Source organism: Papaver somniferum, chromosome 1, assembly GCF_003573695.1.
Source record: "Papaver somniferum cultivar HN1 chromosome 1, ASM357369v1, whole genome shotgun sequence".
Classification (NCBI taxonomy): Eukaryota; Viridiplantae; Streptophyta; class Magnoliopsida; order Ranunculales; family Papaveraceae; genus Papaver; species Papaver somniferum.
In genome coordinates this window covers 234240161-234263464 of record NC_039358.1, presented here as the reverse complement: position 1 = coordinate 234263464, position 23304 = coordinate 234240161, and the positions used below count along the sequence as shown (strand labels likewise).

Here is a 23304-nt window from a genome sequence, read left to right as displayed (position 1 = left end):
AGGGTTGCAAGCCCTGAGAAACGATTTTAGATTTTGGACTGTCGAGGTGTTTCTCAAGCCTTGACAGTTCCATGAGAAGATTAACATATACCTTGTGGCTGATTCTGGTCAGCCACCACACCCATAGTAGGGTAATTCGAAATGTTGAACTTCTTCACTGGTACATCAATTTCTATTGGACAAGCTATTCTCTTCATCCCACTCAGAACTTCTTCTACATTTTTTTTTGCTGAACTTTACTTGAGTTTCTTGCTTTTGTCTTCCATCCCTTCTCATTCTTTTTCGAATTTTCCTTTGTTGATGTTGATGAAGAGCTGAAATCATCATCTTCTGTGTCATTGATTGAGATATTTTGGCATGATTGAGGATTGAGATTGTTTGGATTTGCGGTATTAGGGTTAGGTTAGGGACAGGGGTATTGTGGATTTTTGTTTCGATTGACTATGTGATTGGCTGGAGTTGTAGTTCCTCCTATTGGTATTTCAACATCCACACCCGTTGGGTTACCCACATTTTGATTTGGGTCGTCATACGTGGATTTCACGTCATTTTTGCATAACTGTGATTCATATCCTCCACCTGTCACATAATTAAATATCTCTTTCCTTACCGTTACCAAACCCGACAAACTCTGCTCTATTAACTTCATTTCTGCCACACGTTTGTTGTCTGCACCTGGCAGTTTTCTTGGATCTTCTAACGTGTTGTCGTCTGCCGAATTCTTTCTTCCATTGGTGTCGTTTGTTGTACTACCACCTGCTGCTTTGTCCTTTCCCAGGTTGCCATTCGTCTTCTGCCAATTTGTCTTACTTGGCCTGCACCTGAGTGCTTTCTCACCGTCGGATCCATTCATTCTCAGCGCCTCCAAATCCATATTGAGTAGCCGTGTGGCATGGTTCTCACCGTTCAGATCCAATTCCTTTATCAACGGTTCCTGAGACTCCACATTCGTCTTCTTCACCCCTTCAATGCATCGATTCATATCATGTTCAGTGTGTTTGTAAAAAGAACGAATCCCTTCATTGTATCTCGCATAACTTCTATCATTCATTCTTAGCATAATATCTTCAGTGCTTAGAGTTTTGTCCTCTTCCAGTTTTTTGGATAGATGAGGACATTGTTTCATTATATGACCGAAATAACCACAGTGAAAGCATAATCTGGGCACCTTCTCGTATCTGAAAGTGATTCGAATCTTCCTCTTGAAATTTAGAGTAATCTCCATATCCTTTGGGAGAGTCTTTGTGATATCAAGTCTTACTCTTACCTTAGCAAATTTTCCCCATTTAGCATCCATGGATGTATCAATAGGTTCAGGGGTACCGAATATACTGACAATACTCAACATTTTCTCAGAATTCAGCATACTTAATGGAAGCCCACAGATGTGTAAGCTGAAAACAACATATCTAAAATCATAATCTTCTAATAAGAATTATTCATTACCTCTTTCTATCATCATCAAATCTTCTTTCACAGACCAAGGAGTCCCTTGTAGAACTGCTATTAGATCACACAGAAGAACAAATTTGACATTATAGATACCACTTCATATCTCCGAGATTGTAAACCCTCCTGATGGTCTCCAAGCTTTGGTTAGGATATGCTGCATTAGATTGATATTATACTCTCTTCCTGAAACAAATTTGAATAGTATGTTCTTGTTGTGCTATGTGCTTCTTTCATTTGAATCCTCACTGTCTTCAAAAACATATGTAATCGGATCTTCAATAGAGTTGTTTATGGTGTTAACTGCTTCTAAACCTGTTCCTTTGTCATTAGATGTAGATGCCATTCTCACATAAAGAAATGAAGGATCGTAAAGGAAAAATCAGTGACAAAATCACAAAGCTGTGATAGAGAAATACCCTAATGGTGAGAAAAGAGCATCATGAAGATGAAACAATTTCGCCTTGACTAAGTCAGAGGAGCGACGACCAAAATTGACCGAGAAAGCACTAAATCCCTCGACACCATATTGCATGCCCATGTAATGAGAGATTCATTTTACTATTTACTTTTGGATGAGATAGGCTAATCATAAATAACAGCGTATATATAGAGACTGTGCTGTTCAGGGCACAAATTACTGAAATTAGTTGTGCCTGTGCCAAGACAGCAAAATGTACACCTTGAAATATTTGTATTCATATCCCATTTTTACAGCTTCAACAGTAATAAAGACCTTATGTCTAAAATGCCCATGCTAGGACTATCCATAATAATAGAACAAAAAAAAAAAAAAAAAAAAGTAAGAAACCCCCACCTACCCAAAAGTACTTGAGAGGGACTTCTTTAATGAAATGATTTTCAAATTCACTTAGAGCAAGGGTTACGGAAAGAATATTTTTAACTCTCATTTACTACCAATTGAGTGAGAGTGAAAGAGAGCGTTTTTTGTGACCATGGAAATCTAAGTTAAAAGACTAAGTGGATGATGTTTATCTGCTTGAAGAGAAAATCCTTTCCGAACAGATGAATATATGCCTCGTAATTTTTTCTTTTTATTTTTAAAAATATACTCTATTGTGGATCCACATCCAAGAATTTTAAATTAATAAAACTCTAATCTAAAAAAAGGTCTGAGAGGCTAATGTTCAGCCGTTTCCCTTTTTTTTGTTACAAAAGGCACATTTTCATCCGTTTTGCTTGGGAGGATGAACATCAGTCGTTCAGTGAAGACTTTCCAACACTCACTGATCTCAATGAGTGTACGAGTGATTCAGCGGGAAAGTGGACTCATTCACTGCCCATAACAATACCAAATAAGACCAAAACGAGTGAGGCTCATTTATAGTGAATGAGGATCATCACTCCATAGCCCTTGCTCTTAGAATATCGATCTGATCTGATTTCACTTCTAGGGAAGGACTTCCGTTTTGTGTGTGGTGGGTCCCAGGACTCAGCAAGAGTAGTGACTTTCCCTTCGGTAGCTTTATCATTTCCGTTCATATGGTTATGCGGCAGATGCATTATCTCTTGGAGATTCTCAAAAACTTCATATTTTTCTAGATGTCTTTAAATTTAAAGCCCCATGGTCAAGGTAAAAACATGAACCATGTGGGAGTGTAACTGTGTAACACCTAGTTTGTTTAGAGCATCGTCTGAATCTGAGTTGTATGGATGACCAGAATCAGAGATTCGTGTATTGCAAGCTATGGTTATTTTATTGCATATTTCTTCCTCCATTTTACTAGCTTTTTTCATCCTTCCATAGAACTAATTATAGTGCTACTTATTCCGAACTTAAGTTTTATTTGTATTGTTTCATAATAGAAAAGCCCAGCGCAAGCTCTAAAAATTGAGTAGGCTATAATGCATTACACCAAAACCAGTACCGATCAGAATGTTACTTCACTAATTTATAAGCATCCATTAAGAGCAATGCTAAGTATGGAAATATTACAAGATTGTCAATTTACGTAGAACCCTCGAGAAGACAACTTCATTTCTATGCTGCATCTTATGAACAAAATAACAAAGGCATTGGCCAAGATTACTACGGCTTTTACTTCATATATTATTAATCCTATTCCTATAAACATGTCAATCAGCTGATTTTGCCATTTTAGCATCCACTATGGGTATGCCAAAGTGCCAAACATATTTGCATATGTGCCAGGAATAGCAGTTAGGCATACACGACGGAGTCTCTAACAAGCGATAGAGTGACCATCTCTAGATGGTCAAAATATCGCTCGTTGGTCACTCCAGCGCCAGTGCTAGTCTCACTATCGCTCACTGAGTTGATCATCGCTCATCAGTTCCTCATCCAATGGATACAATTTCCTCCATCTATAAATACCCAATTTCAAACTCGTTTCAACTCACATCAAAATTTCTAAAACTCTATAGAATTTCTCAATCTCCACTTCTTTTGACCACTCTTCCAATTCCTCGAGCATGGCTGATAATATGAACATGGTTGAGTTCATAGCAAACAAACATGTTGCCGAAAATCAAGGTGTTGCCAATCGATCTAATGTGCAAAGTCGAATTAGGAGGAGCGATTAGAAAAAATTAGTATTGAGGCAAAGGTGTTGCAGGAATTATGTTTCTTTAACTGAGACTAAATTCGAAGATGCATTCCATCCCCAAACATTTTGGGAAAGGATATTTGAAAACTTTCAAGAACAAACAATGAACCCTAACAATCGTGATGTTTCAGGGTTGTCTCATCGCTTCACTGTAATGAATAAGGAAATTAGAACATATCTTATTATACTTTAGCAAGAAAGTCCAAACACGAGGGATGGTGAAACCAAGATGAAATTTGAACAAAGGTGTCGTGAGGAATATCGTCGCATCAACGGAAGAGACTTCCAATTTGGAAGTTATTTCGAGATTTTAAGAAGTTTGCCCAAATATAATCAAATGTTTATGTTTTAATTTCTTAATTTTCAACTTAAGTCTAAGTTTAATGATATGTCCGTACTTAACTATTAGTTTTAATATTTGTCTTAGTTTAGTTTAAACTAGAATGTAACTTTAATTAAAATGTAAGAATAGAATTAAGCTTAATCTTCAGTAATACGAGTCAAATTTTCATATTCATTAAACTTTGAATTAATCATTTCATAGGCATTTTACAAGACATAAAACTAGACAATAATAATTTGAAATATAAGCTTTAAAAATAAAAGTTCGGGACAATGTTCTTCATCTTGTTAATCTTCTTCATTTCACAAAACTTCCAATCAATGCACTCATGAACGGATTTTTCTTTGTTTTGACTTGGTTAATATCCAAAACTTGAAGACTTCTTTTCTTTTTACCTATTTCTTTATAACTATCACATATCTTTTTAACGGCACCTTCAAGCACTACTCCAGAAAAATCAAGTTGCGTTGCCGAATCAAATTAGGTTTGAAATTGTGTCATTTCGGAAAAATTGAAAAAATAAATTAGATTGAAAAAGAGAGAAATAGAGAAATTTTTTGTGTAAATAAATTTTGGTGTAATTTTTTGTTTGAAAATTACCTATTTATAGGCGATAAAGAACTAGTCGTTGGCGCTAGACTTACTCGAGCGATGTTTATAGTAGTGCCGTCCATATTATCTATTTCGTTCGCTAAAAATTTCGTCGCACAATCGTTTTCCATAGTGACGCAACTCGTTTGCCATGCCACCTAATATGTCAAACATGTTTTTTTATATAATGTGCGCAGGAATAGGCCTTATAGCAGTCGAAAGAAAAGTATTTTTCAGCTTTGCTAGACAGACCGAAAAATTGCACAGTGAAATGCACCGTGCAATAATCCAACGGTCCCAGCAGCGCCTCCCGACATTGCAGTAGGGAGTGGGCAGAAATGGACCTTAGCACTCCCTCTCACAAGCTGTAATTGTGGTGATATCCTTTTGGTGAGTCAATCATTTTTGAATATTTTTACGGCTTCAACAATAATAAAAAACCTTAGGATTAAAATACCCTTGCTAGGACCTTCTAGTTAGTTCAGTAGACCAAAAAAGCAAAAAAGTAAAAGAAAAATGGACCCCACCCACCAAACAGTACTTGAGAGAGAAATGAGTGTTAGATTCACTTGTAAATCTGATTTCACTTCTAGCTAGGGCAAAATTAGGACATTTCGTTTCTTGTAATGGAGGCGGCTCATCAGGAAGCTGCTGCTGCTGGTGGTGGTCAAAAATTTTGCAGAAGAAACGATGGGAAATTTTGGAACTGCAAGAATGTTAGTGGGGATAATAAACTACAGTACTGTGATAAACATTACAAAGATTTTACAGATTTTTGCACAGAGAATCCTTCTCTGATATCTTCAAACAAGAGTAAATTTCTGCCAAGGGATAAGATGGAGGAGATTGATTTGCTGAAGAAGAATAAGCTTCCGCTTCCAGATGAACACCTATGTCGTCTCAATACTGGTACATGGAGATGCAAGAATTTAAGGATGGGTCATGGTGCTGCTGCTGATGATGATCATAGTGTTCCTATGACTAGATTTTGTGAATAACATTACAATTATTATGCAGAGACAATTATTAGGCAAAATGTTGAAAGAGCAGAAAAGTTTGGAGAACCAGAATCATTGACAGGAATTGGGGAAACTGTGGTTGAATTGGAGCATTATAAGAGTAAGTGTTTTGAATTGTCTGTGGAGCTTGAGAAAAAGAAAGTGGAGTGCACCATACTCCAGGGTCAATTAGCAGAGGTAGAAGAAGCTAGAAAGACTGCTACTACAGATGGGACTGAGCAGACACTCGCGGATGCAATTGGATGTTGGAAGAAAATGTTTTCTGATTTGGCGGAAAGTGTGGAGTCTCGCATTTTGTATCTGGAGAACATAGTCATGATGATGGAAAATAGAATTTCAACAATGGAAGGATGTGTAGAGTCTTGCATTTCGAAGTTGGATAGCCTAGTCCTGAGGAGTGGAAAGGGAAGTTCAATATTGAGATGTGTACAATTGCGCGATACTGAAAAGATGGTGTCTGAAGCGCGGGGTTGGCAGAATGACGTTACTCAAAAGTGGTGAAAAGCAAATAGATGAAAACAACAGGAGCATACCTAATGCTGAAACCAGCAGTGGGGGGAGGAAGGATTCTCATGTGTACGAGTGTAAAGAAAAGGTGCTGAATGTGTGTGATGTTGGTAGCCTACATTTATCAAGTGGGGGTGAAAACGTCCAAGAAGGGAAGGGTTGCGGCTGTTCGGAGGAGAGGCCACCTCAACATGGATCATCATCTCAAGATCATCTGGAAATGAGTATGAATCCTTTTGTGAACTTGGTCTCAGATGATGATAGTGCTGAAATTCTTGGGGAATCTGAAGATTATTATTGTTCTCTTGGGGCCCTTATGGACATGATGGCGATGAACTATAGAAATAGGAATGAAGATAAAGAAATAAATTTGAAGTTTGAGGCTGATATGCTTTCTTCCTTTGAAGAGGAACCTGAGCTCTGTTTGAAAGCTGTTTGTGCTCTCTATCGACAGCAGATATGTGAAGACGAAATATCTGACAAGGTGTTGTTCCATAACAGAGATGCGCTCAGGTATTCTAAGAATTCTCTAAGCTTTTCCTTCATTTCCATTTCGCAAATTACTGTTTTTTGGAGTTAAAATACAGTGGCTTGTGCAATGTCCCAAAAAATTTAGATCTTGTTGGTTTACATTTTTTTATGTTGTCTATGTTCAGTTGCTTAATCTATTGCATAGTCTCTTTTCATTTCTCCTGTTGAATTCTTAGGTTGTTATCGAAATATCTCTATTAGCCATATCATATAAATGTTACAGTTCCTCTATTACCTGGCTTTACCTAGGAAACTATCCTCTCATTTTAGCATTAGTTGGAGCATTATTACTTGCGTATAACAATGTCTGAAGACTTAAACCTTTATCTTACATTTGTTCTTTTCTCATGTCCCTGTCTGCCTTCCTTTACTGAAAATCTGTTGTTGTTAATTCTGATTATAGTTGGTGGAAATCCTGCAAATAGCTTCTCAAAATGAAATTCTTGTACTGACTCTGGACTTTGTATATCAACTGTTGAAGGAATTGGGTGGCACCAGAAAATTTAGTGGTCGATTTCTCGTAATTGTCACATAAAAGGGTTTTCTGGCTTCCCCGGATTTCAAATCTGTTGTTGTTGGTTGAACAGTGAGAGCAAGAGATTTTGTGCTTGTGGCTGCACGTGCACAGGGTAGAAGCCATCCATCAAAATGTTCATAGTTATGTTGAAGTGCAATGAAAAAAATGGAATGAGAAAGAATCAACAGTAACATCTTTTCTTGGTTTTTCGTTTTTTCATATACTTTTAGCCTTGTTGATATTTTATTTCAAACAGGTGTACTACTTTGGCCAAGTTTTTGTTGGATGGGGCCAGCAAAGGTGACCTGAACAAGTCTGTGAAAGATCTGGAGATATTTGATTCTAAAGGGGTTGAAGACTGCAAGAGGCTGGCTACAAGCTACTCGATGCAGTTATTCAGTATCTACCAAAGCAGAAAAGATTCTTATTTCCTTCCTGCTACAACTGCCATCCATGGAGATCAAATCCCTAAGTAACAGATTGTTGTGCAAGTGGCCTTCACTTTTGCACCAGGCATTCCAATGTTGCATCTCCTTTTAATCTTCTCTAATTTTGTACAAATATGAAAAGGAAAACTGGTGAATGTGGTAAATGATATTTTGGTAGTTACACTTGAGATTGTTTTGATAGGTGTACATGGAGAAAAAACAAACCTTGGTTAGCTCATGGAACTGATAGTGAAATGTGTAAAATCTAATTACTGGAACTAAAGCTAGTAACAATGTAGCTGGCCGTGTGCTGCATAGTATATTTTACGAAGTCTAGTGAAAAAACTAAGTACATTGTCTGTGCAAACTGTGTTATAATCAACAACATTAAGATTCAGTGCAGATTCCAAATCTAAGTGCTGAAATTTGCTGTTAGCTTAAGCCATCCCATATTTAGATCACAATGACAATAAATCGGGACTCGGGGACATGTATTTGATTTCACCCAACAACTTTTTTCGGTCACTAAGTTGGAATGCAATCAATTGGAATGAATGGATCTGTCAACAAAACATGTTAGATTTCGGATTTATCAACACGGCTTAAGAAGTAAGCTACATGACAAAATAGGGTCATTAAGAAGTAATTCCTCATAGGCCCTTCTCCACTATTTTTGTTAATGCCTCATATACCCTTGTTCAATTAGTGTTAACTTGAAAAATTAAAAAGTTTTTAATCAAATTAATTCTTGGATTAATTATGAATCATCACTTGTAAAAATTTTAATTTCTTTTTCAAAAGACTCGATCCAGAATCGGTTTATGTTCGTGCATTTGAAAACCGATTCTGGGTTGGGTTTTCTGTAAGTTACGATGTAAACCCAGAATCGGAGTTTGCTCAATTCCCACATAAACCGATCCCTAAAATCAGACTTTTGTAATGCACATGTAAACCGATTCTTAAAGTTACAGAAATTTTTTCATAACAATCGGATTACATATATATACATGTAATCCGATTCTTAAAGTTATAGAATTTTTCTTCTTAGGAATCGGTTTTTATATATGTGACTTATGTGTTTCTAAACATCAAAGTACCCGAGTTAAGAATGAGTATGACTTCATACTCAGTTTCAATTCGAGTATAAAGTTATACTCGTTTTCAATGAGTATTAAAACATAGAACTATTTTCATTTTCATTTTTAATCGAAATGAAATCGGGTATGATTTCGTACTCATTTCGTGATGGAGTATTAATTGAAAAAAAATTTGGTTAACCAGAATCGTTTTACACAATACATATATAAAAACCGATTCCTAACATTGCTGAAGCCCCACAAATCTTTGTTTATTTCCAGTAGATAGTAAGATCTTTTTACAGCTTCAACAGCAATCTGATCTGATTTCACTTCTAGGGCAAAATTAGGACTTTTTGTTGTTGCAATGGAGGCGGCTCATCAAGAAGCTGCTGCTGCTGGTGGTGGTGAAAAGATTTGCAGAAACAAAAATGGGAAATTATGGAATTGCAAGAATGTTAGTGTTGATAATAAACTAGAGTACTGTGATAAACATTTCAAAGATTTCACAGATTTTTATACAGAGAATCCTTCTCTGGTAACTTTAAACAAGAGTAAATGTCTACCCAAGAAGAAGATGGAGGAGATTGAGTTGCTGAAGAAGAATAAGCAGCCGCTTCCAGATGAACACTTATGTCGTCTCAGTAATGGTTCATGGAGATGCAAGAATTTAAGAATGGGTCATGGTGATGATCATAGTGTTCGTAAGTCTACATATTGTCAATTACTATGCAAGCTTATATACCAAGCAGAAGCTTCTTCAGAAGAGAAATAGAGATGGTGAAGGTGCAGGCCCTGTAGAAACTAGGGATTCCAATTGCTCAAAATTGAGGAAGAAGGTAATGGAGGAACATGATCCCTCCCTTGGAATTCAATCAGCTTCTAGTGATGATATCTGTGAGTAATTCTTATATCTTCTTCATTTTTCTGATTTTTTATCTTGTTGTTGTTCGTTTGGTTTGCTTAATTACTTGTTTAAATTTATGATAACCAATTGATCAATATTTCATAGTTTCATATGAATTGAGAAATTACATAGTTGCATTGCTTTGTCTAACTAATTGGGAATCCTCAATCTGTTAAATTCCCTAGAGGAACAGTAAGAATCATTGCATTGTCTTACTAATTGGGAATTTTATATGTGTCCAGCAGATATAGAAGGTGGTTCTGCCAATGTTGCGTCCAAGAGGAAAAAAGTCGAAGGAGCGGAATGGTCTGGCGAACTAGATTTCGCAGATTTTTTAATTGAAAAACCTTCTTTTGTCACCTCGAATAAGATGCACAAGGAGATGGAGAAGAAGAAGCTGCCTCCAGATGAACAGTATTGTTGTCACACAAGTGGTGGTATACGCAGATGCAAGAATTTTAGGATGAGTCATGCTGCTGCTGATGATCCTAGAGTTCGTAAGACCAAATTTTGTGAAAAACATTACCATGCTTACGCAAAGTATCATAAGAAGAACTATCCTAAGAAGAAGAAAAGTGGAGATGGTGAAGGTGCAGGTTGTAGTACTGCTACTGGTGCTATAGAAGAAACCAACGGCTCGAAACGGGGGGAGAAAGTAACCGAGGAAGATGATGAAACAGAAATTCAAACACTAGGAGCTGCTGGTGACAATACCTGTGAGTAATTCTTACATCTTCATTTGTTACATGTTTAAAATTATGATAACTAATTCAACAAACAAATTTCATAATTTCACCTCTTCTTGCAGTTGTTCATTTCATTTGCTTACATGTTTAAAATATGATAATTGAGAAAATCCATAAATTTCATCTGTTTAAGACCCCGAGAGGAACAGTAAGAATCATTGCATTGTCTTACTAACTGGGAATTTTATATCCAGCTGATAGAATCGGGAAAATGTCGAAAGAACAGAAAGATCCGAAGAACTAGCGTCATTGGCAGGAATTGGGAAAACTGTCGTTGAATTGGATAGTCTGGAGCATTACAAGATTAAGTGTTTTGAATTGTCTGTGGAGCTTGAGAAGAAGAAAGTGGAGTGCACCACACTCCAGAGTAAATTGGCGGAGGTAGGAGAAACTAGAAAGACTTCTGTTGCAGATGGGACTGACGGGACACCCACGGATGCTACTGAATGTTGGAGGAAACTGTTTTTTGATATGGCAGAATGTGTACAGTCTCGCATTTCGGATTTGGAGAGCATACTCCTGAGGATGGAAAATAAAATTTCGACACTGGTGGGATGTGTAGAGTCTCTCATAAGGAGTGGAAAAGAAAATTCAATATTAAGGTGTGTTGAACTGCGTGATTCTGAAAAGATAGAGTCCGGAGCGCAAGGTTCGCAAAATGCCGTTACTCGAAGTGGTGAAAACCAAATAGATGAAAACAACAGGAGCAGACCTAATGCTGAAACCAGCAGTGGAGGGAGGAAGGATTTTCATGTGTATCAGTGTAAAGAGAAGGTGCTGAATGTGTATGATGTTGGTAGTCTACATTTATCAAGTGGGGGTGAAAACGTTAAAGAAGGGAAGGGTTGCGGCTGTCCGGAGGAGAGACCATCTCCACATCATCTGGAAATGAGTACGCATTCTTTTGTGAACTTGGTCTCAGATGATAACAGTGTTGAAATTCTTGGGGAATTTGAAGATTCAGATGGTTCTACTGATTCAGAAGGTTCTCTTGGGGCCCTTATGGACATGCTGGCGATGAAATATAGGAATAGGAACGAAGACAAAGATATAAAATGGAAGTTTGAGGCTGATATGCTTTCATCATTTGAAGAGGATCCTGGGCTGTGTATGAAAGCTGTTTGTGCTCTATATCGACAGCAGATATGTGAAGACAAAATATCAGACAAGGGGTTGTTCCATAACAGCGATGCACTCAGGTATGCTTTCTCCAATTCGCAAATTACTGCTTTTGGAGTTAAAATACAGTGGCTTGTTCAATGGCGCAAAAATTTGAGATCTTGTTGGTATACATTTTTTATGTTGTCTATGTTCAGTTGCTTAATCTGTTGCATGGTCTCATTTCACTTTCTCCTGTTGAATTCATAGGTTGTTATTGTAATATCTTGATTACCGTATCATATAAATGATGCAATTCTTCTATTATCTGGCTTTACTTTAGAAAACTATCCTCTCATTTTAGCAGTAGTTAGAGCATTATTACTTGTGTGTCACAATGTCTGAAGACTTGAACCTTTATGGTTCGAATCAAAATGCAAGTCAAGAGGAATGAGCATATCATGCATTTGTTCCTTTCTCATGTCCCGGTCAAAATATAGCACTGCCTTCCTTCACTGAAATCCTGTTGTTAGTTCTCAATATAGTTGGTGGAGTTCCTGCATATAGCTTCTCAAAATGAAATTTCAATTCTTGTACTGACTGCGGGCTTTGTATATCAACTATTGAAGGAATTGGGTGGCACCAGAAAAATTAGTGGTTGATTTCTCGTAATTGTCAGATAAACGGTTTTCTGGCTTCCCCAGATTTCAAATCTGTAGTTGTTGGTTGAGCAGTGGGAGCAACAGTTTTGTGCTCGTGGATGCACCTGCACTGGGCAGAAAGCCAGCCATCAAAATGTTTATAGTTATGTTGAAGAGCAATGAATAAAATGGAATGAGAAGAATGAATCAACAGTAACATATTTTCTTGGTTTCTCGTATTCATAGACTTTTAGCCTTACTGATATTTCCTCTCAACAGGTGTACTAGTTTGGCCAAGTTTCTAATGGATGAGGACTGCGAAGGTGGCCTGAACAAGTCTGTCGAAGAGTTGGAGATATTCGATTCTAATGCAGTTGACGACTGCAAGAGGCTGGCTAGAAGATACTCTACGCAGTTATTCAGTATTTATCAAAACGGAAAAGATCCTTTTTTCCTTCCAGCTACAACTGCCAGCCATGGAGATGAAACCGCCAAGTGATAGATTGTTGTGTAAGTGGCCTTCACTTTTTGTAACAGGCATTCCAATCTTGCATCTCCTTTTAATCTTCTGTAATTCTGTACAAATATGAAAAGGAAAACTGGTGAATGTGGTAAATGATATTTTGGTAGTTTCACTTCAGGTTGTTTTGATAGGTGTATATGGAGAAAGAGCAAACATTGTTTGTAAATAATTATTGAAACTAGAGCAAGATTCCCCCTTTTATGGTTGCGTTGCAAATTGTGTTATAATCAACAGTTCTTTATGATTCTTCATAACTTTTGAGTTTCAGTTCAGATTCCAAATCTAAAATGCTGAAATTTGCTATTAGCTTTCAACGCCATCCCATATTTAGATCACAATGACCATAAAAACAGTGAATCGGGACTCAAGACATGTATTTGAGTTCGCCGGACAACTTTTTTCGGTCACAAAGTTGAAATACAATCAATTAGAATGAATCTGTCAACAAAACATGTTAGATTTCGGATTTATCAACTTTGAATTGAATGCAAAGTGGTAACAGATTCTAGCTCACAATCAATACCCAATATCCATGGTAACCGAGGGCAATAGAGAATTTAAGAAAATCAGTCTTTCCAACTGTAAATCGAAACCGCTGCACTAATGCTAATTCCCAAAAAAGGGGTAATCACTCCTTCACACAGCCCTTGCTGTTCAGAATTATGTTGTAAGAGTTAAATATCGCGCACGTTAGTAATCACGCGAAGTAAAGAATACAACCTACGCGAACAACATCGCACACAACAAAGTTGAGATGACGCACCAGATGATGTCAGCAAAGTCACGAGTAAAGTGTGGAGAACTGTGCGAAGAGGTATATTATGCGAAGATGAGCGATTGTATATGAGCGAATGTGTCGCATAGTGATCCCGAAAATAGTGGGTATCTTAGCTGTCATCCACTATGTAAAATTTTATACAAAGGAGAGAGGTCATTACTTGTAGGGGTGGAAGGATAAGTCTTGGTCAAGAAATCGAGAGAGAGACAGAAAGTGAATTTAGGTTTCAAGTAAAATTGTTGTAATACTTGAATCTATCTTGTAAACATTCTCAATATTCAATTAACCAAATAAGAATTCATAATGATGACTTAGAAATTGGATTAGTTTGAGTAGAGTGTAGTTGTAAGATTTGGCGCTAGAAACGGCTTTGGATGATAATTCTTGATAGTATATAATAGACTTTAAGGAAAAAAGTGTGATCTAAAAATTTAGAAATGGTAAGGATCGAGTCTGTTGTTGAACAAGGAAGGACAACTAGAAGAAGTAACATAATTGTTGAACGAATATGAATTACAAATCTTGAGCAACCAGAGGAAAGAATGGAAGAACATCAAAGAACAGAAATTCCAATTGGATCTCAGCGAGAACAAGGACAGAATAATGATATAGATTATGATAGAGTGAGTGTCCATACTGCAATGACGGATTCTACAGAGGAAGAACAGAGAATTGGGAACAAAGAACCAGTTACAGCGAGTGAAGGAAATATGACGATTGCAGAGCTTAGGCAAAGATTACTAATTGAACGAAAGAGAGAAGAAGAAGAGCGTGCGAATTTAATCCGTCAAAACGATGATTTACGAGAAGAGAATCTTAGACTACAAGAACAAAGGTCAAGGAGTGCTACACGTTCAAGGTCAAGATCAAGTAGAAGTTCCTCCACACAAAGTCAATCTAATCGAGGAAATGATAGGCGAAGGAAACACATGGAAGTCATTGAAGAAAACTCGCAAGAAAATGAAAATTTGGAGGATCAAAGGGAAAGGAGACATAAAGTTGACTTAGCAACTAATCGGTATGAACATCCACGAAAACTTCTTCGTCGCGCACATATTAATTTTGAAAGGGAAGAAGAAGATCCAAGGCAAGGACAAATGATATTACATGGCAGAGAAATATTAAGAGACGAATGTGAGCGCGAACGGGAGACTGCACGTACAAGAGATAGACAGAAAAGAAGGGAAGAATTAGAAGAGAGAGAATTACAAAGAGGATTGCGTCATTTGATAATCGGGTAAGGGGACGCAAGCGTCATCGCATAGATGATATAGATCAAGGTCGAGTTATACCACAAGAAAGAGAAATATCAAGACATCGATATGATCGCACATGCAATGAAGAAAGACATGATAGAGTACAAAATGAAGCAAATAATGAAAGGCGTAGGCGGAGAAGAGAAGAAACTGAATAACAGGAGAAACAAGAGGCAATACGCCAAAACAATCATGAGAAGAGATTGAGACAAGCAAGATTAAAAAGACCCATGCGAGAGGATTAGGATCAATCATTAAGCAAAGATATTCTTAAGGAGATGGCAGAATTAAGAGAAATGATGACTACAAAAAGAAACGATGGAAGAAGACAATTGGAGGAAGCAGTGGAGGAAGCTGGAAAAACTCCATTTACAAAAGAAATTCAAAGAGCACCAATACCATCCAAGTGCAGTTTACCGGCATTTACAAGTATATTTGATGGAAGTGCATGTGCGATACAACATGTGAAGGCTTATGCAAGATCTTTATTGCAGTGGGAAAATTGTGATGCAGTAATGTGCAAGTATTTTGCTGCAAGTTTAGCAGGTGAAGCTTTGAAGTGGTTTGAAGGACTATCTGTAGAATCCATTGGTTCGTTTCATCACTTAATAAATGTCTTTTTGGGGCAATACATAAGTAATAATCTATCCAGACCAAGAATTGAGACAACATTCGGACTTCGCAGAAGAATAAATGAGAGTTTACGTCATTTAACGACACGTTGGAGAACCATGTGTAGTGAAATGGGAAAACGGGTGGATGAGCGACATCTTATTATTGCATTCATTAATGCTCTCTTTGCAACCAATCTATTATATACCCAAATCTTCAGAATAAAGGATACAATAACAATATCGGAGCTGCGCGAATTTCAAGAAGAATATATAACACTTGAGGAAAAGCAAAGAGATATGGAGTCTTACCCAGTCACAATATCTGATTCGAAAGGTGGAAATACAAGTTTACTTCCGAGGTTGACAAATGCTGTTGCGAGTACATCGCAGGGAAATCAAGAGAGGAATAATGCAGAGATGGAACAAAAGATGGTAGCTATGGGAAGTGCAGATCAAGCAGAATTTGATAAAGAGTACAGAAACAAGCAACTTCAAAATCGTGGAGGTACTGATACAATTCAGCCAGGAAGTTCTGCAGGACAACAAACACATTATAACAAGAAAAATGGAAGAATGGTGTGGGAACAGATAAATTTACCAAAGTTAAATACTACAGTGGATAAAGTATGGGAAGCCGCTCTCTTAATGGATGATATTCCAGAACCACATAATGTAGGCGAAGAGCCACCGCCAGGGAGGAGGAGCAAAGAATTTTGTATCTATCATAGATTCCATGGTCACACAACAAGCAACTGTAGAAATGTGAGGAATATTATATTGCGAATGGCTAAGATAGTAATCTTAGATTGAGAGCCTAAGGTGAGAAAGGCTCTCCCAAGGAGTACAAAAACTCGATCAGGGCGCCGAGGTACACGGTTGAGTCAAGAGTGCCCGGGACGTCTGGAGCGTACCTTGCCACTCTTGAAAAGTCCTGACTATGATGCACTCGGTCCGAAGATACCCCACTTAGGGTGCAGTCTTGCTTCCATAAACCCTATAGGTAGTGTATGCGAGACTACGGAATCAACTGGTTGTTGAAAAACTGGATGGGAAGAGCCATCATCTTAACCCTATAGAGGTAAGTTTCCTTGAAAGGGAAATCAGGGGGAAGATAAGGACGACACCCTCCATTAGGGAGCTGAATTGTGTCAAAAGTCGTAATTGTCATAAGACTTATAACTCATACGAGTATTAAGACTTGTGATATTTATGTGAATTAACCTGAAGAGGAAATAATACAAGAAAATGATAAGACGAGGTCAATGGGTTAATACACTATGGTGTAAAAACTGCCTGCGATTTCGTCGCACATAAACAGAGGAAACGTAAGACCTTTACATAGGAAGGCAAAAATAAGACCTCATGGATAATACAAGAAAAGAAATTATTCATAAAGTTACACATATGCTCACACCAAGAGAAGTTTTTAATAAAGGATACCAATCATATTTGGTGTATCAATATATGACAAATAACAACAGGCAAGAATGGGAATGCAAAGGAAGTGTTATTTGCCCCATTTTGATAGTCTTATATGCATATGAAGAGGTTATAAATATGAAGAGAAGAAAAGAAGAATTATATTAAAAAGATGACTGAATTTACAGGAATTTACGAAAATTTACAACAAAAAATTACAAGAAGAAGAAGCAATCAATTTTCATCTCCCTCATTTCGCTCAGTCTCAGAATCACCAATTTCTTCCTTAGAATCTTCTTCTCCATCAGTAACTTGGATATCAGGAATGGGTACATTTTCAGGAATCACTGGAAAGCTGTATTTCAACAAAGGAATACCATTCTTGATATCCAAGTTACTGATGGAGAAGAAGATTCTAAGGAAGAAATTGGTGATTCTGAGACTGAGCGAAATGAGGGAGATGAAAATTGATTGCTTCTTCTTCTTGTAATTTTTTGTTGTAAATTTTAGTAAATTCCTGTAAATTCAGTCTTTTAACACCATCCTCACGAGAGCGATTACCATCGTTACGATTGTTTTGGACTAAGTTAAACTAATTTTCCTTCAATTGCTGATACTTTGAGTTGCGAATGGATGATTTTTCTTGTTTAGCAGCCAAGCAAGTTTCTAGCTCTGCAACTTTCTTTTGATACTCCTTCTCTTTTTCTGCGAAGCATCGACAAAAGAGTTAAAATAACAGACAATTATTCTTAAAGAATATGAATGAAGATCAAAGAACAACATATGACCTTCATAATTGGAAATAATTTCTGCGACCAGTGTAGAATGCTCGGTGTGAAGGCTAATACTTACACCTAAATTATTTCTAGCATCATTAAGAACTCTAGCATCCCAATTAAACTCAACTTCACTTTCTATAAGGAGTTGAGATCGAATTAAGTTTCTTTCCTCAATAACAGTGTCCCTCTCATGAAAAGCTGAATCACGTTCTATTTTAACTTCAATAATGGATTCTTGAAACTGTTCTAGTGCCTTCGCACCCCTAAGAGCGATTTCGTCTTTTTCAATAATAAGTTTGTTTTTCTTCGCCTCCAGTACTTGAATTGCTTATCTCCCCTCGTAAAAACGATGTTTAAAATTATTGGCAGTGGATAATGCACTTTTATGGCGTTGTCTAAGGGTAGTACATTTTAATCTTAACTCTTCCAAGCTAAGATTTTCAAATCCACGAGTAGGATAATTATTTAAAGAGGAATTGAGATGCTCTAAAAGAATTTCATCATCGGGAAGATTAGCCGTTTCATCTGAAAGGTCATACAGGTCTGCGAAGGTAATTAAGTAAGAAGTGCGAACGATCGCATAAAAGAAAAGAGTGAGAATATAAATTTCATACCAATAAGTTCCTTGTTTCTTTATCGATCTTGGAGAACCAATTGAGAATTAGTTAAATTCTCATTTTTAAGCTTTGTATTCTCGCCTGTAAGATTCGTATTCGCATCCAAAAGAATAGACTTCTCATGTTTCAGTTTGGCATTCTTGTCTTGCAACTTGCGAAGCTTCCTTTCATTGTCCAAAGAAATCGCATAAGATATGAGGGCACTCTGTGAAATGTAAAAGAACCATTATAAGAAAAAGAAATAATAAGGAAAAGATAAAGACAAATGTTGCAGATATATTACCAAGCCATACATCGCAAATTGAAAATCTGGGTTTATCACAGAGGCAGCTCCATGAAGAGATCGATATCCCCAATCAGAAGCAGTACAAATCCTTGAGATCATCTTGAAGGAACGATCCGTTTCATCATCCTCGAGAATAGCAAAAGCATCTCCAGAAAAAAGATCAGACAACTTCTTCCGATACGAACCGATCGATACCTCTTCTTCATAAACAAAAGTATCTCCATCTGAAGATTCCGAACTTGAGGAAGAATCATATCTCGCACGCTTCCTAGAGACATCATATTTTAATGAAGTTTTCTTGGTTAGAGATTTTGACGTGGGTTTCTTAGGGGTGCTCTTGCCTAAAGTTTTGTCATTCAAAGGATTCACCTATGCAAATAATCAAGATAAGAAACAGAGGCAACAATATTGTTAAAATTAGAAAGTGTGTTTCTTACTTCCTTATTCTGCGAAGTTGATACCTTGCGTGAAATACTGACCTTTTTGGCATCATGCGAAAAAAAAAAAAATAAGAGAAGGAAAGTTATGAGAATTTACAAATTGGATCAAGAGGATCACATACCGCTACTTTCTTTTCCTCGTTGGCGAGTAATTTAAATTCCCAAGGTTGGTAAAGAGGGAAATCCTCGGGCAGAGGATTGTCAGAACCATGCGCAGCTTTACCAGATACAAAGGACCCTTCTAAGATGACAGGGCAATTAAGCCAACTAGAATCATTGGATCTGCGAGCAGCGCGATTAGAGTTTGAATTCCAATCAACATCTCGCATAATTTTTTCATCTTCAACGATACCATCCACTCTCCTTATGCGAACAGCCCATTTAGTCACGTTACTTTTCATAACAGTGACGTAATAGTTCTTAAAGAAATTATCGAGAGTATACTCAGCATGATCTATAATTTTATCATGAATGATCCTCTTTTCGCACTTCATCAGGGTAAGAATTTCCAAGACCAGTTGCGCGACGAGCATACTCTAATGGTATCCTAATAGAATCACCACTCAATTGAAATATTCCTCGTGTGAATCTTTCATCAGCAAGGATTCTATAGAAGAGAGGAATCTCAGGGTTATATAAAGGGATTGGTAGAAATTGAAGTTGACCTAACGCAACGATGATTTTTTGATTATTCCATTGATCATATTTCATTAGATCAAGATTAAGTTTGGATACGAAATTATATGAAGGAGGAAGAGAGAGTTCGTAACCCCCTATGGTTAAACCCCTATGGTTGAAGTCAGTTTTTAATCCCCCTATGGTTGAAGTCAGTTTTTAATCTGTTAAATACAATCTCCTTATTTTTACCAGTAGGAGCCATTGAAGAATGGGAATGAAGAGTATAAAATTGCAGAGAAGGTGAAGAAAAATGAAAGAGATAAAAGGGGAAAGGTAGAAGAGAATATATAAGAAAGAGCGACCAGTTTTTCAAGATTTATTATCATTAATGCGAAGAAATGAACGGATAAAAATATATGGTTAAAAAGGACGTGTTGAAAGATGAGTGGTTAAAAGGACACGCGTACATAAGGAGAGCTTGAAATAGGGAAAATTGTCGGCAAAGTAAAATGAAAAAATACAAGCATGTGAGATTTGCAAAAGGAGAATTTCTCATATCGCTCACTCTGAAGAATAAGCAATATGAGAAGAGGCAAATGTAGGAGTTAAATATCGCACACGTTAGTAATCACGCAAAGTAAAGAATACAACATAAGCGAACAGCAACGCACACAGCAAAGTTGAGATGACGCACCAGATGATGTCAGCAAAGTCACGAGTAAAGTGTGAAGAACTGTACGAAGAGGTATGCTATGCGAAGATGAGCGATTGTATATGAGAGAATGTGTCGCATAGTGATCCCGAAAATAGTGGGTATCTTAGCTGTCATCCACTATGTAAAATTCTATATAAAGGAGAGAGGTCATTACTTGTAAGGGTGAAAGGATAAGTCTTGATCAAGAAATAGAGAGAGACAGAAAGTTAATCTAGGTTTCAAGTAAAATTGTTGTAATACTTGAATCTATCTTGTAAACATTCTCAATATTCAATTAACCAAATAAGAATTCATAATAATCACTTAGAAATTGGATTAATTTGAGTAGAGGGTAGTTGTAAAAAATCTTACAACTACATATGTCTTGAGAATAAAATTTTGTAGGGGCGCAAAGAATGTGATGTTTAGCTAGATGTATGGTTTTTGGAAAATGAAGAAGCGGTTGGGTGTTGAGTCTAAATAGGTCTCTACACGATTTTTACTCGTAGGGTAGGGTGGGAGGATACGTAACGTGTACCATTCCATGGCAAGTCCCACATAACGGAGTGTCTTCCATGGAATAAATTTTTTTGAAAATTCTAGCTTGATTAGAATTTTGGCAAATAATCTGAAATAATTTGACGGGACCTAAAAGATACACATACTTTATGAGGCAGTACTTCCATCCCTTTCTCAGACACTGCATATATTCGGGCCGACCGAACGAAGCGAGAAAGACCTTTGTATGACCATTTTTTTTCTTTTTTTGAAAATAGTAAGTGATCAATTGACATAGAAAGATTTGATTTCTTTTTGGTAGTTACTTCTTTTCGGAGCGAAATTATCAATTTTTCTAAAACGGGGCTAAAGTATCATTTTTTCTGAAACATAGCGAAAATATCACTTTTTTCTGAAACGGAGCGAAAATATCACTTTTCTAAAACGGAGCGAGTATCATTTTTTCTGAAACAGAACGAAAGTATCACTTTTTCTGAAACTGAGCGAAAATATCACTTCTTCTGAAACTGAGCGAAAATATCACTTTTTTTGAAACAAAGCGAAAGCATCATATTTTCTGATGGGATGAAAATAGTCGCAGACAAACCCCATCTTCAAATTTTTCTTCGGTCGGCCGGTCATCCCACCGTGGCAACGGATATACCAATCATTAAGATGTCTTTAGATTTAAAGCCTCATGGTCATGGCAAAACTTGAAACAGAACTACTGCATGCCTATGTAATCAGAAATTCATTTTCGCAATTTAACTTTTGGATAAGAAAGTGTTGGAAAATTGACACTAAAACAGGATGAAGAAAAAAATGTTGTCTTCTAGGTTCAAGGCTTTAAAATAGATTTTTTTCGACAATTATTCGACCCTTCCCAATTGAATTGGCGAGTACAAATAGGTCAACAAATATTGCCTTCAGGATACTTGAAGCCCTACAACAATGTGAGATTCAAAGATTGTACAACCTTGACCTAGCCAAGAACACACAGATTTTGACTCTGATGATGCTTGTTAGAGAGAAAATAGAGAGAGTTTTTGATGTGTTTTGAATGGAAAACAAAGACGCAATTTATAGAGAGTTTAGCATCTGTTGAAGATAACTCTTCATCTCCGACATGCATCCTTTCAGTGCGAATAGACATCTCTTCCAACAATGGTGTCTATTTGGAAAAACGATATTTATGTTCAGGTCGATCACCGAAAACTCTGTATAGCGCCTACAAATTAAGGATTTGTTGAAAATATCCAACATAAAGGCTAATTAAATTTATACATTAAGTAGCATCGTGTGTATATATAGAAACATTAGTGAATATTTTGAAACAGGACCTGAAAATTGTATTAACTTTAAAGTTTCTGCTTTCGTTTTAACATCAAGATTCAATATTACTAAGGCAACAAACATAGCTGGTTATTGTAATAGAAATGGTATCCAAAATATTTGGACAAATGAAAGATTAGAATCCATCTTGCACTGTCTATATATTATGAATTGCATCAATCTTGTAACAGCTAATGATTCTCATAGTTTTGAGACTCGATCAAATCAATATATCATTTGAGGATTTATCATCTTCTCCGAAAAAAAAAGTGTATATATAGAAAAAGAAATGCTATTCACCTCCCTATTCTCCACCTCCCTACTCTGCTCATTCCAATCTACACTACATATCTAGGATTTGAATCACATTCAAGTACAGATGGGATTCGCCATTTCCCAAATGTGGGGTTTAGATTGGAGGGAGCAAACCAGATATAGAAACTGTGCTGTTACAAAAAGCACATGAGAAAACATCAAAAATGTACACCTTGAAATATTTGTGTGCACAATTTTGCTGAAGTCATGCCCATAAATATTTGTTTATTTCATAATTACAACAGTTGATAGTAAAATTTTCTTAGAGCTTCAACAGTAACTAGATTTTGGGCCCATGCTACGTATCCGACGGACCCCAAAACCATCTTTGGTAAAGCTTCGTCTCGTTCCGTCCTGTCCCTATTTAATTTGGTGTGGCTCGGCGATTTGAGAAGAACAGGGGAATATCACTCTAAACATATTCTTGGTTTGGTGTGACGTGACTTCGCCTCGCCCCGTCGTGCATTTTTAATTTGGAGTGGCTCGGTTTCGCCTCGTCCCGTCACTTAGGATTTTTGATTTGATATGGCTCGGCTCCGCCTCACCCCATCGCTTTATGGCTCGGTCTCGCCCCGTCGCTTAAATTTTTTGATTTGGTATGGCTCGGCTCCGCCTCGCCCCGTCGCTTAGGATTTTTGATTTAGTTGCAATACAAATGAGTTATCACATCGGCACATCCAATTCATGAGGATCA

At 37.0% G+C, this 23304-nt stretch overlaps 4 protein-coding genes across 5 annotated transcripts; all 4 read left to right on the top strand.

Annotated features, from left to right (window-relative positions):
- Positions 1-6011: 6011 nt before the first annotated feature.
- On the top strand, positions 6012-8182 carry LOC113338675. 2 transcript variants are annotated; one of them, XR_003354817.1, is made up of 3 exons: positions 6012-7010; positions 7510-7657; positions 7802-8182. XR_003354817.1 is itself a non-coding variant. In XM_026584053.1 (2 exons), exons 1-2 carry the CDS (start codon positions 6469-6471, stop codon positions 7550-7552), a joined length of 585 nt encoding a protein of 194 aa, XP_026439838.1. In that variant the 5' UTR covers positions 6012-6468; the 3' UTR covers positions 7553-7671. The 2 variants fall into 2 exon arrangements, 1 of the variants encoding a protein (XP_026439838.1); XM_026584053.1 differs by lacking the exon at positions 7802-8182 and having other exon boundaries at positions 7510-7671.
- Positions 8183-10633: 2451 nt separating this feature from the next.
- On the top strand, positions 10634-12940 carry LOC113272725. Its single transcript, XM_026522525.1, has 3 exons — positions 10634-10672; positions 10897-11901; positions 12721-12940. Exons 2-3 carry the CDS (start codon positions 11174-11176, stop codon positions 12938-12940), a joined length of 948 nt encoding a protein of 315 aa, XP_026378310.1. The 5' UTR covers positions 10634-10672; positions 10897-11173.
- A 1344-nt stretch (positions 12941-14284) lies between these two features.
- Positions 14285-14983, top strand: LOC113272717 (vicilin-like seed storage protein At2g18540). Its single transcript, XM_026522520.1, has one exon. It carries the CDS (start codon positions 14285-14287, stop codon positions 14981-14983), a length of 699 nt encoding a protein of 232 aa, XP_026378305.1.
- A 530-nt stretch (positions 14984-15513) lies between these two features.
- LOC113272708 lies at positions 15514-16422 on the top strand. Its single transcript, XM_026522510.1, has one exon. The coding sequence runs from the start codon at positions 15514-15516 to the stop codon at positions 16420-16422; it is 909 nt and encodes a 302-aa protein (XP_026378295.1).
- Positions 16423-23304: the final 6882 nt, after the last annotated feature.

What these genes read in the sequence shown, in the direction of transcription:
- LOC113338675 (XM_026584053.1), top strand. Translation starts at nt 6,469, where the DNA reads ATGACGTTACTCAAAAGTGGTGAAAAGCAAATAGATGAAAACAACAGG. An exon ending in CATAACAGAGATGCGCTCAG is followed by an intron (nt 7,011 to 7,509) that starts GTATTCTAAGAA and finishes CAACTGTTGAAG; the next exon opens with GAATTGGGTGGCACCAGAAA.
- LOC113272725 (XM_026522525.1), top strand. Translation starts at nt 11,174, where the DNA reads ATGGCAGAATGTGTACAGTCTCGCATTTCGGATTTGGAGAGCATACTC. An exon ending in CATAACAGCGATGCACTCAG is followed by an intron (nt 11,902 to 12,720) that starts GTATGCTTTCTC and finishes TCCTCTCAACAG; the next exon opens with GTGTACTAGTTTGGCCAAGT.
- LOC113272717 (XM_026522520.1), top strand. Translation starts at nt 14,285, where the DNA reads ATGGAAGAACATCAAAGAACAGAAATTCCAATTGGATCTCAGCGAGAA.
- LOC113272708 (XM_026522510.1), top strand. Translation starts at nt 15,514, where the DNA reads ATGTGCAAGTATTTTGCTGCAAGTTTAGCAGGTGAAGCTTTGAAGTGG.